The 12,807-nt window shown below is 45.1% G+C and overlaps 1 protein-coding gene across 2 annotated transcripts in view; it reads left to right on the top strand.

Moving 5' to 3' along the window:
* Nucleotides 1-314: 314 nt before the first annotated feature.
* The window catches only part of ngfra (nerve growth factor receptor a (TNFR superfamily, member 16)), a 37,632-nt gene continuing 25,139 nt past the window's right edge, over nt 315-12,807 (top strand). For both annotated transcript variants that reach the window (XR_013964830.1, XM_080775372.1), the window contains exons 1-2: nt 315-719; nt 4,681-4,843. Coding sequence is in view for 1 of the 2 variants with exons in the window: in XM_080775372.1 (XP_080631498.1) it covers nt 681-719; nt 4,681-4,843 (202 nt within the window). In the remaining variant the exon portion in view is untranslated. The remainder of the gene's footprint in view (nt 720-4,680; nt 4,844-12,807) is intronic.

Here is a 12,807-nt window from a genome sequence, read left to right as displayed (position 1 = left end):
AGAGATCAACATTAAACAAAAACACGTGTGTAGCCGTTAGAAACAAGCTCGTACAATTACAACTATTATATAGGGAGAATATAACTTTATAGGTTCACGGTTCTATATCTATGCAGGAGATGTTACTCAGCAAGATAATGAGGAGGATGCATGGGGGTGGGGGGGGGAGAGAGAGAGAGAGAGAGAGAGAGAGAGAGAGAGAGAGAGAGAGAGAGAAAGAGAGATGGGGGGGGGGGGGGGGGTGTGTGACTGACTGGTATAGCCTAGATATAGTCGTCTTCTTACTGCAGAAGTAACAGTGGCAATCAGTGAGAGTGGACGTGCCCCTCTCTCTCCTGGACTCTCACGCGCACGCCTCCTCCGCAGTGCTGGATACACTACAGGATAGCCTGCCTATAATTATAGATAGGGACGCGCACAAGTGACCTGCCAGCCCAGAGGAGCGCGCTGCTGGCTGTGTACAGTAGTACTGTTGTATAGGCTATACAGTCAGAAGAGCGTGAGAGACGCGCCACCGCGCACGGACGGACGGACCCATTGATAAAAAAATACCGCCACTGGAATTATAAAAAATGCACACTTCGGCTTCATGATCAGCACTTCGCCGGCCTCCTCCGTTTAGCAGCTGCTGCCCCGAATGATCTGTTTATGTCACACTATCGCAGCAGAGCAAGCAACGCATGATGAGTACCTTATCGCTGGTGTTTATTTGTGGAGTGGTAAGTATAGCTGCCGCGCGTGATTTCACGAGATTCATAATAGAGCATGCTAGAGCATGCTAAAGATGCAGTTGTTTAATTCTTGACAGCCGTCTATTTATGCGCACGATTTGTTTGTTTTCACCTAAATATATGCTAAATCAGAGTTAGGCTGACTGACTGACTGGCTGAGTGAGTGCTGCGTGCACTTGGCAGGGGTTCCCTGCCTACTGTAACCTAGCGATTACCAATTAGTCACGGTCGGTAGTCAAGTCAGACTTCAGCGTGCTGGGGAAGCCGATGGAGACGTGCGTCTCTCCAGCGAGATCATTAGCATCAATTCAATTCATTTATTTAGCTATAGAGTTAAAGTCGGGTGTTGTGGGAAGAGTTGACTGCAGGCGATTTTGTTTAAACAGTCGCGGCAGCGGCTCAATTCGAGAATATTCACGTGACAGGTGCTTTTGTGGTCCATATACTGTAGGCCTACTGTATTGGATGTTGTATGGCTGTGTGATGATGGAATTAGGGAAGAAGTTGATGTTGATATTTGCAAAGTTTTATATAAGATAGTAGTCTATATTTCTACAAATTGGCAGGTTCTTTGACACTGATCGATGTCAACAATCAAAGACAATTAAGGATGAAGATGATGATGATGATGAAGGTGGTGGTCTGGTGGTGGTGATGGTGGTGGTTTATGAAGACCAAACACCACCACATTTACACATTGGAGGTCAGGCCATGTTCACCAAGAGTCTTGACATGTGTACGGCAGCTGGTCTAATTACATTCTGTATAGTCATCAGTCATCATGTGAACAGCCCTGCATGTTTAAGGCGGGACGCCGTTATGACAGCTGGTGTACAGTCAGGGTGCTGACACTGGGATGCTCTTGTAGACTTATATACATTTAAAGATAAACTCTCAAAATGACTATGAAATTGAAGAGAGTTCAAGCTGCAGCATCACAGCTGGACCCCTGTGTGCTTGCGTGCACGTGCACGCGTGTGTTTGTGTGTGTGTGTGTGTGTGTGTGTGTGTGTGTGTGTGTGTGTGACATGCGTCTGTGTTTGTGTGCTCCGATTATATACAAGTCTGTGACTAAATCATCTACTTAGAAATGACAGGAGTTGGCCCATCGGTGGAAGACTAATGTCACTCCCAGACAGATATGTAGGTTACAGTAGACCGACATCCGCAAAGGCACTTAATTTGCAATGCGGTGATTTTAAAAGCAGTTGTTTTCAACCCAGCCACATTGAAACAAAATCAGGAGATGGTGGATGATGGGTTTATAAGACTAGTGGAGACGAGAGTGACATGAGGAAATAACACGGGGGGAAAGCCAAAAGACGTGACATAAACAGAGAGCAGCTCCCACAGGTGGAAAAACAGGAAGCGGTGAAGACGAGAAGGTAAATACATGAAGAGAAGAGAGTGAGGGTGAGCCAGAGGTTAGGATAAAAAAGAGAGGATTGGAGAGAGTATACGTATGAGAGAGAGATTGAGAGCAGAGACTGAAGAGAAGAGACTGGGCCGTATACGTACATCTGTTTCTGAATGAAAATACGGACACGGCCAGGCTGAGAGAGAGAGAGAGAGAGAGAGAGATTGTGTGTGTGAGTAAAAGAGACAGAAAAAATGCTTCAGCAAGCAAGAATAATCATGGAAATTAGTTTTTCCGTTGGATAGCGAGAGCCTGCATATAACCCATGAAAGCATTTCAGTGCCATGTTTTTCATAGTTGCTGAAGTTCAGAATAAAGTGGTTCAGTTTATTCAAATGCCGTGTGTTGCGACATGTCAGCGTGCAAGTCTATGCTCCTTTACCAGAAAAGAGCCGTTTGTACAATCAGGAGGGAAAGAGTGTAACAAGAGGTATAACCAGAATTGCAACCACAGCGAGGAGAAGAGAAGAGAAGAGAAGAGAAGAGAAGAGAAGAGAAGAGAAGAGAAGAGAAGAGAAGAGAAGAGAAGAGAAGAAAAGAAAAGAAAAGAAAAGAAAAGAAAAGAAAAGAAAAGAAAAGAAAAGAAAAGAAAAGAAAAGAAAAGAAAAGAAAAGAAAAGAAAAGAAAAGAAAAGAAAAGAAAGAGGTGGCAATGATTGCAGTATATATCCTCTTTCTGGGAAAGCAATTCAGGTCATAAAACAGAGGAGGAGGACAGATGAGCAGCAGGAAGCAATAGTAAATCATGGCAGTTAGGATTTTGGAGCCTTTCATTCATTGTGAATGTATGCAAATGGCATTGCATGGAAAAGAGACAGAAGACAGAAAACTGTTTAGGCCCAAAATGAACAATGTACACGTATACAATTGGTCAATAGTACATTTATCAGTGTTCAATATGTAATGTATGACTGGCCAATATTCAATGCATCACTGATCGATATGCAGTGTATCACTGGTCAATATTCAATGTATTCAGTGCCAGTGGTCAATATACTGTATCTAATCAGCACAGTTTGAACTTGGGCTGTATTTTGCGTGTCTTAAGTACCAGGTCTTATTCCCTAACTTGAGTAAACTAAAGACCTGGAGGCGTGATCAATGCCATTTGGCTATTCTGAGTGGTCAAAGACTCCAGGTCTTTAGTTTACTCAAGTTAGGGAATAAGACCTGGTACTTAAGACACGCAAAATACAGCCCCTAGAGTTCAAAGAGGGACCTATAGTCCCCACCCCTGTTAAATTGACTGACAACAAAGTGTCTATACCACGTGCCCATATAAACACATGCTATCTAGTGTTAAATCAACCGTGCAACCTCATTGTAGACACTGTGTGGACAGAGAGGTAATGAGCCAGAGAGAGATGATCAGGGAGATACAAGCCAGGGAGGAGGGGTATGCTGTGTGTGTGTGTGTGTGTGTGTGTGTGTGTGTGTGTGTGTGTGTGTGTGTGTGTGTGTGCGTGCACACATGGGCACGACGCGACGCGTGCGTGTGTCTAAGAGAAAATAAAGGAGGCAGATTCAATTTGGTGTTGTTCACGGCTTCTCTCACATCTAATCAAAAAGGAAAGGCTGTTGTATTGTGTTGTAGGCTATGGATGTTTTCATGGCTTTCTTCTGTGGCAACAGGTTTCAATTCAATTTGATGTGCATTCTCGGGCTTTAAAGTTTGTAGGTTTTAGCCCATGGCCTTTTACCAACGCGTGTCTGATATTGGTGCAGACAGAATGATTGATGAGTTGATGACGAATGATGATAAGGGGTCCGACTTAAGGAACAGGTTGCACACCTGGGTGTAATTTTCACTAATATCTTTTTGCAGTTGTGTAAGTTAGTCTGAGTCTGTGTTTGTGAGCACGTATGAGAATGTTCATAATATAATGCCCAATATCTCTCTGTTTTGTCCGATTACAATACGAAAATAGGGCTTGGCTTTTTTTCTGTGTTCATATGCAGTCCGAGAAAGGTGTGGGTGTTGAGGTGTTGAGGTGTTGGGGTTGAAGTTGCAATAATTAACTTTCATATCGTACCGGGGATCCTAACAACCTCCACCCACACGAGAGCCCACATTTCTACTACTGAGCTAATACAGAAAGCCCATTTGGGCAGGGAATCGGGATTACAGCTTAATTTAAGCTTCATACAAATACCACTTGTCAACCAGCCCTAGCTTACCACAGGAGGTACATTTGTTAATAGAAAAGTAGGTAGACCAACGACCAGCATTAGTTCGCTCATGTTCGCTTCAAATTGGTCTAAATAAAATAAATATTCACAAAAAAAAGTTATGGACCCTATACTGTATACTTCAAGTGTACTGTATAGTCAAGTGTATAGAGCGTCGCAGTCCCGCCCCCCTTTCAGAACGACGAGTGGCCCCAGGAAATGATTCTCCGATGCGACGCTCTATATAGACACACTGGCTCAGTCAGTGTACTTTGGATGGATACAAATCTGTGCGCGCGTGCGTCTTGCATTCTATATGAGACTGCTTTCTGTTCCAACACACCACTGTCCCAACCTTTGACAGGTGGGGTTGCTGCTGGCGTCCAAGACAGAGAGGGCAGTGCTTCTTCCATGTGAATCAGGCCAGTATACCAGTGGTGGAGTATGCTGTGAGGAATGTCAACCTGGAGAAGGGGTGGTGAGGAAATGTGGTGCTGCACAGACCACCTGTGGCCAGTGTTTGGACAGTGAGTAGATACACATTTACACACACACACACACACACACACACACACACACACACACACGTGTGTGTGTGTATGCTGAATAATGCTTCAATTTTGCAATAAATGGACCCTGAAAACATTCTCCTATCAAAACCCCTTGAGAAGTAACTTAACTTCAAGTTAAAGTCTGTCTCTCTCTCGCTTTCTGCCTCTCTAACGCACGCGCATGCACGCGCACACACACACCAAAACTGGTGTACTGTATAGAAACACATGTTCATGGAAATCTTCCCCTGAAGGCATGACTAACACACATACTGTACACCCACACACACGTGCTTGTGGCGCACGCGCACACACACACACACACACACACACACACACACACACACACACACACACACACACACACACACACACACACAGTATACATCCAAATGACATGCATACTTGCACAAACACGTCAAGGCAGATCAAGTTTTCTCGGTTCAAAACAAAAACAGCATAAAGCAAACCGAACGTAATTGGTCCAATTTGCTCATTAGTGCTAAAGTGCCGTGCTGTGCCTTTTTTTTTTTTTTTACCAAATGTCCCAAAAAAACACAGACACAAATTCTTTGTTTGATGGTCCCAAAGTGGGCCCAAATGTCCTCACTTATACAGCTGGGGCTCAGGGCTGTGAACCATTAGCAGTTAGCAGCACTGATCATACAGAATGGGGACGGGAGAGGTGCCAACACCACAATGTCCCAGAGACGAACCAGCCAAGCTTTCATGCAAACAAAATCTCTCTCAACGTTATACATCTATTCACAGTGTTCGTTTAACTCTGGGAGCGTACCAATGGAACCAAATGGACCCTTTACATGTCCTACATTTGGTTACATTTGTACAAACTCAGAGTTACAGACATGTAATTGTCCATTTGTTCCTATCATATCAATCATTTAGCTGGGCAGGGGGACCCCCTGGAACCCTATAGCACCTTTGCCCTTTCAGAAGGTGCTTCAAACTCGTAGTCGGCCTTCTTCATAAACATCAAAGAAAACGGCATCGTTGCATATAGCTGGGGAGGAGAACTGAAGTACCGAAGTATACTGCGTCGGGCTGTAATGACTGATAGTGTTCATTTAACTCTGAGAGATATGGACCCATAAGGGTGCTCTATTTTCAGTCTGAGCAATTCCTAAAAGGTTATTTGAAATGTAATCCTTCAAACGTCAAATCAGCCTGGTGTTTATAGTCAGAATATAGTCACACAGCACGTTGACCCCTCATTGAAGGGTGCGCCAATCATTTGCTTGGATGATGATGATGATATACCTTTCTGGTGCGTGTTGATATATTACACTGTTGCACCCGCTTCGAATGTTATCAGCCTATAATCAAGAATATCCAATATGTGATTATCAGACATGCTACTGACACGTTATGGGGTAGCGCTTGCTTTTTGTGACCGTGACCATGATGGAGGCACGCACGCCGTTTCCGGTGGCCTTGAGCCACGCGAGGCACCGCCGAGCGAGGCGCTAACCGAGCGAGTCGCCGTGCCCAGTGTTTTGCGACGGGAGTTGCGCACCGATAGCCACAGAGTAGTAAATATTAGACCCCCCCTATACAGCTGCAGGGCTGCAGCAATGTCGGAAAACAGTGAGTTGATCAAATAGAATCCATTTTCGGGGGAACTGCTTCGTCTATTTCTCGCTCAAATGTTTTCAAAAACATTTTTTGAGAGCAATGTTTAGCTGTAAATGACATTGTGTGTCACTCACTAGTGTCACTGTGTGTGCGTTTACATGGCTGTCATGTTGGAAGCAGCAGTAAATCAAGCGGGGCGAAAGCCGCGCAGCTGGTGCTCAGAGGGTTTGATTAGGGAGCGGAGCGGTCACATAATTGACCAATCAGAATCAAGCTTTCAACCGAGCCATGTAATAATGTGTACTTAATGCAGTTATAACATGTGAATCCGTTGAATAAACCCTCAGTTTACGCCGCGGACAAACCCTCAGTTTGTCGTGACAAATCATGACAATAAACACAATGTTTTGGGCCAAACAAAGAATTAGAAAGTAGGAAAAAAACGGCAGGTTACAACAATCTTTCTTCTTTGTAATTATTTGTTTGGTCCAAAATATTGTGTTTGTTGTCGTGATTTGTCACGATTCGAGTTGGCTTCGCACGACGCTTAAAAGGTCTTTAAATAAATACTTTATGAAATGTCTATGGGGAAAAATGCATTGGGATTCATTTCCTGGGCCTGGCGTCGTCATGAAAGGGGGCGGGACTGCGACGCTCTATAGGGGTCGCTATAGTGCAGTGACTGGAGATCGTCCTCCAGTGCTGGCTTTCCACCCACGCAAACACGGCCACTTTGGATATTTGTTGGAATGCCCGGCCAAGCCAGGGGGGGCTCCGTGTCGTAATCGAATCCCAGTATCCATATTGGCGGGCAGAAACGTTACACCTGAGCCACCCATGGACACAATGTACAAAATTGCCGAGACTATAACTTGCCAAAGTAAAGGTCAGACAAAATGTATAAATTAGCTCCTCGTGCCTTGCACAAACATTATTATACATTCAGTCATGCTGGAGAAGGAGAAGAAGGAGAATAAAAGCAGAGATTTGGATGGAAGACAAAAGGGGTGAGGAGGAGGAGGAGGAGGAGGAGGAGTAATTAAGCAAAAATAATTACAACCAATGACTGGAGCAGGAAATTAGTCGAAGCGAGATCAAGAGGTGCCCGGTTTCTGCAGAGAGAAACAGCCATGCTTCACAAGGGCCTGTTCAATGTCACAAAGAATACATCATCATACATAGTATTCCTTTTTTTAAAGTCCCACAGTAAACATCAGCGGCGCAAGACGACGTGCATGGCAAACATCTAACTATACTGCATCTTCCAATCATGTGGTTGTGCTGCCAGAATGCTGCAGCTTTTTTTCACCCAGTCGCCCATTCCATTCCAGCCCCTCCTCAGTCGGTGTGACTCATCCACTAGTATTAGGGACTAAAAATGGGATTAGAGTGCCGGGCACCAAAGGGGGCCAGACGTGCTCGTTCATCATGCATACTGTTACATCGATGCATCTTTAACTTATTTGATCCTGCATGCTGATTAAACCGCATTGAACATGCTATTGTGCCTCTGAGACAGGAGCACTTATCTTGTGCTGCAGATACACTAGACAGCGTGTCTGTGTGTTATACAGTATTCGCCGGTGTAACACAGGGCTATTATTAACACACGGCTATTAAAATTAAATCCAGTCACTTTCCGGCACATGTCCAGTTTAGTTTCATCTGCGTCGACATGATGGGGTTTTCTTTTTTTCATGATACAATTCATCTCAATCTACCTGCCTCTGAAAGCATTCGTGCTGACATAAGGTTTGAGTGGGTCTTACATGAAAAAGCCCACAGGCCGACAACACAGAACCTTACAAGAGCTATATGGACATTAGATGTGTCGCTATAGTTCTGAAGTGCATATATTATGAATAATTAAACAGGAAAAAAAAAACATTCAGCACACCCATTTCCTGTTTCACGGTAAATATGGGGGAATCTTTATTTACCATGTCCCCTCTTAATTGGGCACTTCCTGTCAGCTGTAACTCTCCTCTCTCCATCATGCTATGGGTCTAGACATGCTGCCAGTGTCAGCAGCCCTGAAATATTTATCAGTCCTTTTCCACTTTCTCCTCCCGTGCCTGTCATGGGAGACAACACAACCGGAGCTGCCACACTTAGTGGACCATTCAAAAAGCTCGCCAAGCAAACTGACTGCAGGGGAGGGGATGGTGGGTGGGTGGGTGGGTGAGGGGGGGTCCGTGAGGTTGGCAAGAGAAAAGACAGAGCCCCCCCACTACTCACTGGAGCGTTTAAGAAGTGCTCTCGCTAACTGGGGTTCAGTGGGGATTCAAGGCAAAGATCGAGGGGGAAAGTAGAATCGCAGCCTTCCTCCTTTTTACGCTGGAGATTGAAACAGAGCGCCTTGAATGGCCTCCCACTGCGGATCAGTGAAGAATAGGGAAAGACGGGAAATGAGACTTCCCTCTGACAGGGTCCCCTGAGACCGTGGCAATGGAAGCTACTTTGCTACACCGCTGACCCCAGGAAAGACCCCCAAAAATAAGCAATGCTCAGTCAGGGAAGCAGGGGGGTTAACTGTTGATTGTTGTGTTATACAGTTTTGTCCGCTAAAACCCTTCGTTTTGTGATTTGTTAATCCCATTTAAACATGTGTTTTGAATCGGGTGGTTGAATCGATCAAAAACCCGATGAAGCAAAGCAATAATTACATCCAGAAACGTTTCGCGTTTTACAAGACAAATAAAGCCGACACGCAGATTTTCAAACGCTGTTAATCTGGTGCATGGAAACCGGAGTCAGGGGGGGGGGGGTCAGTTGTGTCACAGTAAAGAAAACAACGTCGATGCGTGTGCTGACAGATGACCATAACACACTCAAATAATGTACACAGTACTGTCAGATACTCTATAGTGTTCATAACTCTGAGCGTGTACAAATATAGTAGTAGTAGTAGTAGTAGTACAAAGTAGAAAGGCTGGGTCTCTCCGCGCACCTCCAGCAAAAATGTGCTGATTGTGAAGAACATGGGGGCTAGTTTCAAGGCCACTCAAACGTACATTATTGATGACACTAATGGGGTTAAAACACAGGGGGGGGGTCTTCACTGGCTGAAGTGGCACATTTGTAGTGCACCCCCCCCCCCCCCCCCCCCCCAATGCACGACCAACCCTCCCCCATGCATACCTAATACGTGATTTACAGTATACACGGTCGCGCACCGTGCAGCCATGTACGGACGTGGGGATGGATTGAAGATACCCCGACATACAAGGTCACGATGCGTCACAAGCGCTACACTCGCCGTGTACTTCTTGCTATATATATTGGATGTGCGACACCGGGGGTGCAACTAAAGTGAAATTCAGGCTTCATCGCTTCTTCTTATACTGTAAATAATAGTATACGCTCATTAAGACCCGCCGCAGTGGACCACCGGACCCTGTTCAATTCAAGACCATTACTGTACATGGTGGGCCATATTTTATGGGACTGACATTTATTATGCACGTAGTATAGAGAGCATACTGTACGGGGCAGGATTCCTGATGGCCACTTATTTACTCCTCTCCCACTCATGCGTGAATGTACTGCTACAGTACGTGTGCACGCACGGCACGCATGGCATCTGTGTGTGTGTGTGTGTGTGTGTGTGTGTGTGTGTGTGTGTGCGCGCGCATGCATGCAGGCGCACACACACACACACACACACACACACGAACACGCATTTTTCCTCTGTGTCTGTTGAACACTCCGTGCATATGGTCACATTTAGACATGTTTATACACAGGGACGGCAATGAGATTCATGCACGCAAGCTAAAATTAGCCGTATAAAGCGTGTGCACTGTGGGGTTTCTCTAAAGAACAAGACGCTGCGGCTATAGGCCTGAGGGAAATGGAAAAAAAAACAACAGTTTCGAGCTCACAACCTCGAGTACCAATCTGTCATTTATGTCAGTTCCTGTCACAGTGCGAGGCAGGAGAGAGGACCCAAACGCAGACAGTGAAGTCGAGACAGAGGAGCTCAAAAACAGGGAAAACAGGGCACAGGTGAACATAACTAATAATCAACACTGCGATAGGCTGGGGAACCAACAGGACAAGGTGGAAACACTATAGGCTAATCATGGTGAGACAACACAGGCAACAAAAGCAACAGAGGAAACCAAGAGACAAAACGTACTACAAAATAACAGTGCACATAAAAGTGCAAAGGAAACTCCAACTGGAACTAAGACACATAACAAAAACATAGGAAAACAGTAAGGAAAAGCACTAACTAAGTACAGAACGTGTCACGGACCGTGACAAGTCCATTTTAAACATGCAAGATATACGGGACAGTACAGTGTAAAGCCATTCTTCACTGCTACAGTACCTCTGCCTCCATATATGGCCGTGGGTTGTTGAGAGACTGTCTGGCTATGAAAGTCTTTGATGTCACCTTTCTATAGCAGCAGCTAGTGGTTCCCAAATGATGTGCCAAGGCAAACTGGTGTGTCGTCAGAAACCAACACATTATTATTGCAATAAACACCATACTATACAAAACGTTGTTAATAATTATTATTATTGAAATTTTTTGATTTTTTTTTATATTAATTTCAAAAACGTCTGACACTAAAACAGTAGCTATACTTTGCTATACAGGTGTGCAGTGTGTGAGATTTTGACTTGCTCATTGATGTGTGCCTCGGACACCACGTTTGAAAACCACTGCTATAGAGTGATCTAAACCCATTTCTGTGGAGTGAACACATACCGTACGCAACGACCACACACCCCATTTGGTCTGGTCTCCATGAACTGCATGCCCCCCCAGCCCCCACACACTACTAGTGGTTTGGTTTCTAGAAGCAGTCAACATCACCAGTCGTGTTTGGACCAGTTTTAAATGAATTGCATTTTTAAATGGTGGTTGGACTTTACATTCCAGGCAGCCCACCCTCAAAGAATTCAATACAGCCAATTATAGTGTATCAAATGGTCAGACGAATATGGATACAGAGCTTGTTGTGTTCCTGAAAAAAAGAAATCAGCGATCTGGTAAATAATAAAGCTTAATTATCCGCCAATACCAGTTGCCGGTTGGATTCTAATTGGCGGAACGTTCTGCCACGAGCAGTTCATTTGTTAAGAAATGGACCCTCAGACAGCTCTTATTGTCAGGGTCCTTGCAGTCACTGTCTCAAGATTCCGAAAGTAGCCGCTCTACTTTCTAAGAATTTACTAAACGTTTCCAAAATCTTCACCTATGACATTATGCCCTGAATTGAGGGTATAGGCTATGCGTGTGACATCACCATCATATCCGGAAGTTATGCGGGAATGCCTATACTGAGTGCTAAAAAACTACTTTCTGGCCTTGACAGCTCATATACATTCAAACAGAAAAGTCCTATTTGATTGAATGAAATGACTTTAAACAACATTAAATTCACTTTGCCACTCACTTTGCCACTCGATTTGCCACTCGATCTAGCTGCCATTCACTTTATGCATACCCTATATAGGGTTGTCAGGGTTAAAGTGGGTATAAAGCTCTGCTAGCACTTGCTTTCCAAGCAGAGCAACATGTGAGGCACAGCCAGCGCTGAGACAATGCTGCAGGGCTTTTCACACAAACCATTTAGGCCGTTACTCAACGCAACCGCCACACTGCTGCTGTAGCACTTTGCATGCAACATGCACAGGTACATTATACTTACATCCAGAGCCACACGCTGGCACGTGCACAGCACAAGCATACACACACACACACACACACACGCATGCACACATGCACGCACCCACCCACCCACGCACACACACACACTCACACACTCACTCACTCACAAATAGACCTAAAAACTCGTGCTACGCTGTCTCACTCCAAGAGCGAGTCAGACGATAGCGGTAAACACTGGGCTGCTCTCTCAGTCTGAACCACAGCCCTCACAAGGTGACCGGCGCTCTCATGTTCGCCTCTGCATCAGGACGTCACACACACACACAAGGAGAAAATGAGATTTAGGGAACACTCTTGTTTCTGTATTTCTGTGGCCGTGCGCCGAGCCATGTTATGGTATATGCTAACTTTCACACACGCACGCGCGCACACATGTACACACACACACACACACACACACACACACACGCACACACACACACACACACACACACACACACACACACACACACACACACACACACACACACACACACACACACACACACACACACACACACACACACACACACACACACACACACACACACACACACACACACACACACACGCCATGCATAATTCAGGAGGCATCCAATTATATCTGGAAATAATTCTATATTCCACATGCAATATTAATAGATTACAGCGTGCCCCCTAAGAACTCTGGGCGTGACAGACG

The sequence above is a fragment of the Protomyctophum bolini genome, assembly GCF_963924005.1.
Source record: "Protomyctophum bolini genome assembly, chromosome: 11".
Taxonomy (NCBI): Eukaryota; Metazoa; Chordata; class Actinopteri; order Myctophiformes; family Myctophidae; genus Protomyctophum; species Protomyctophum bolini.
This window is presented reverse-complemented; position numbering and strand designations above follow the sequence as displayed.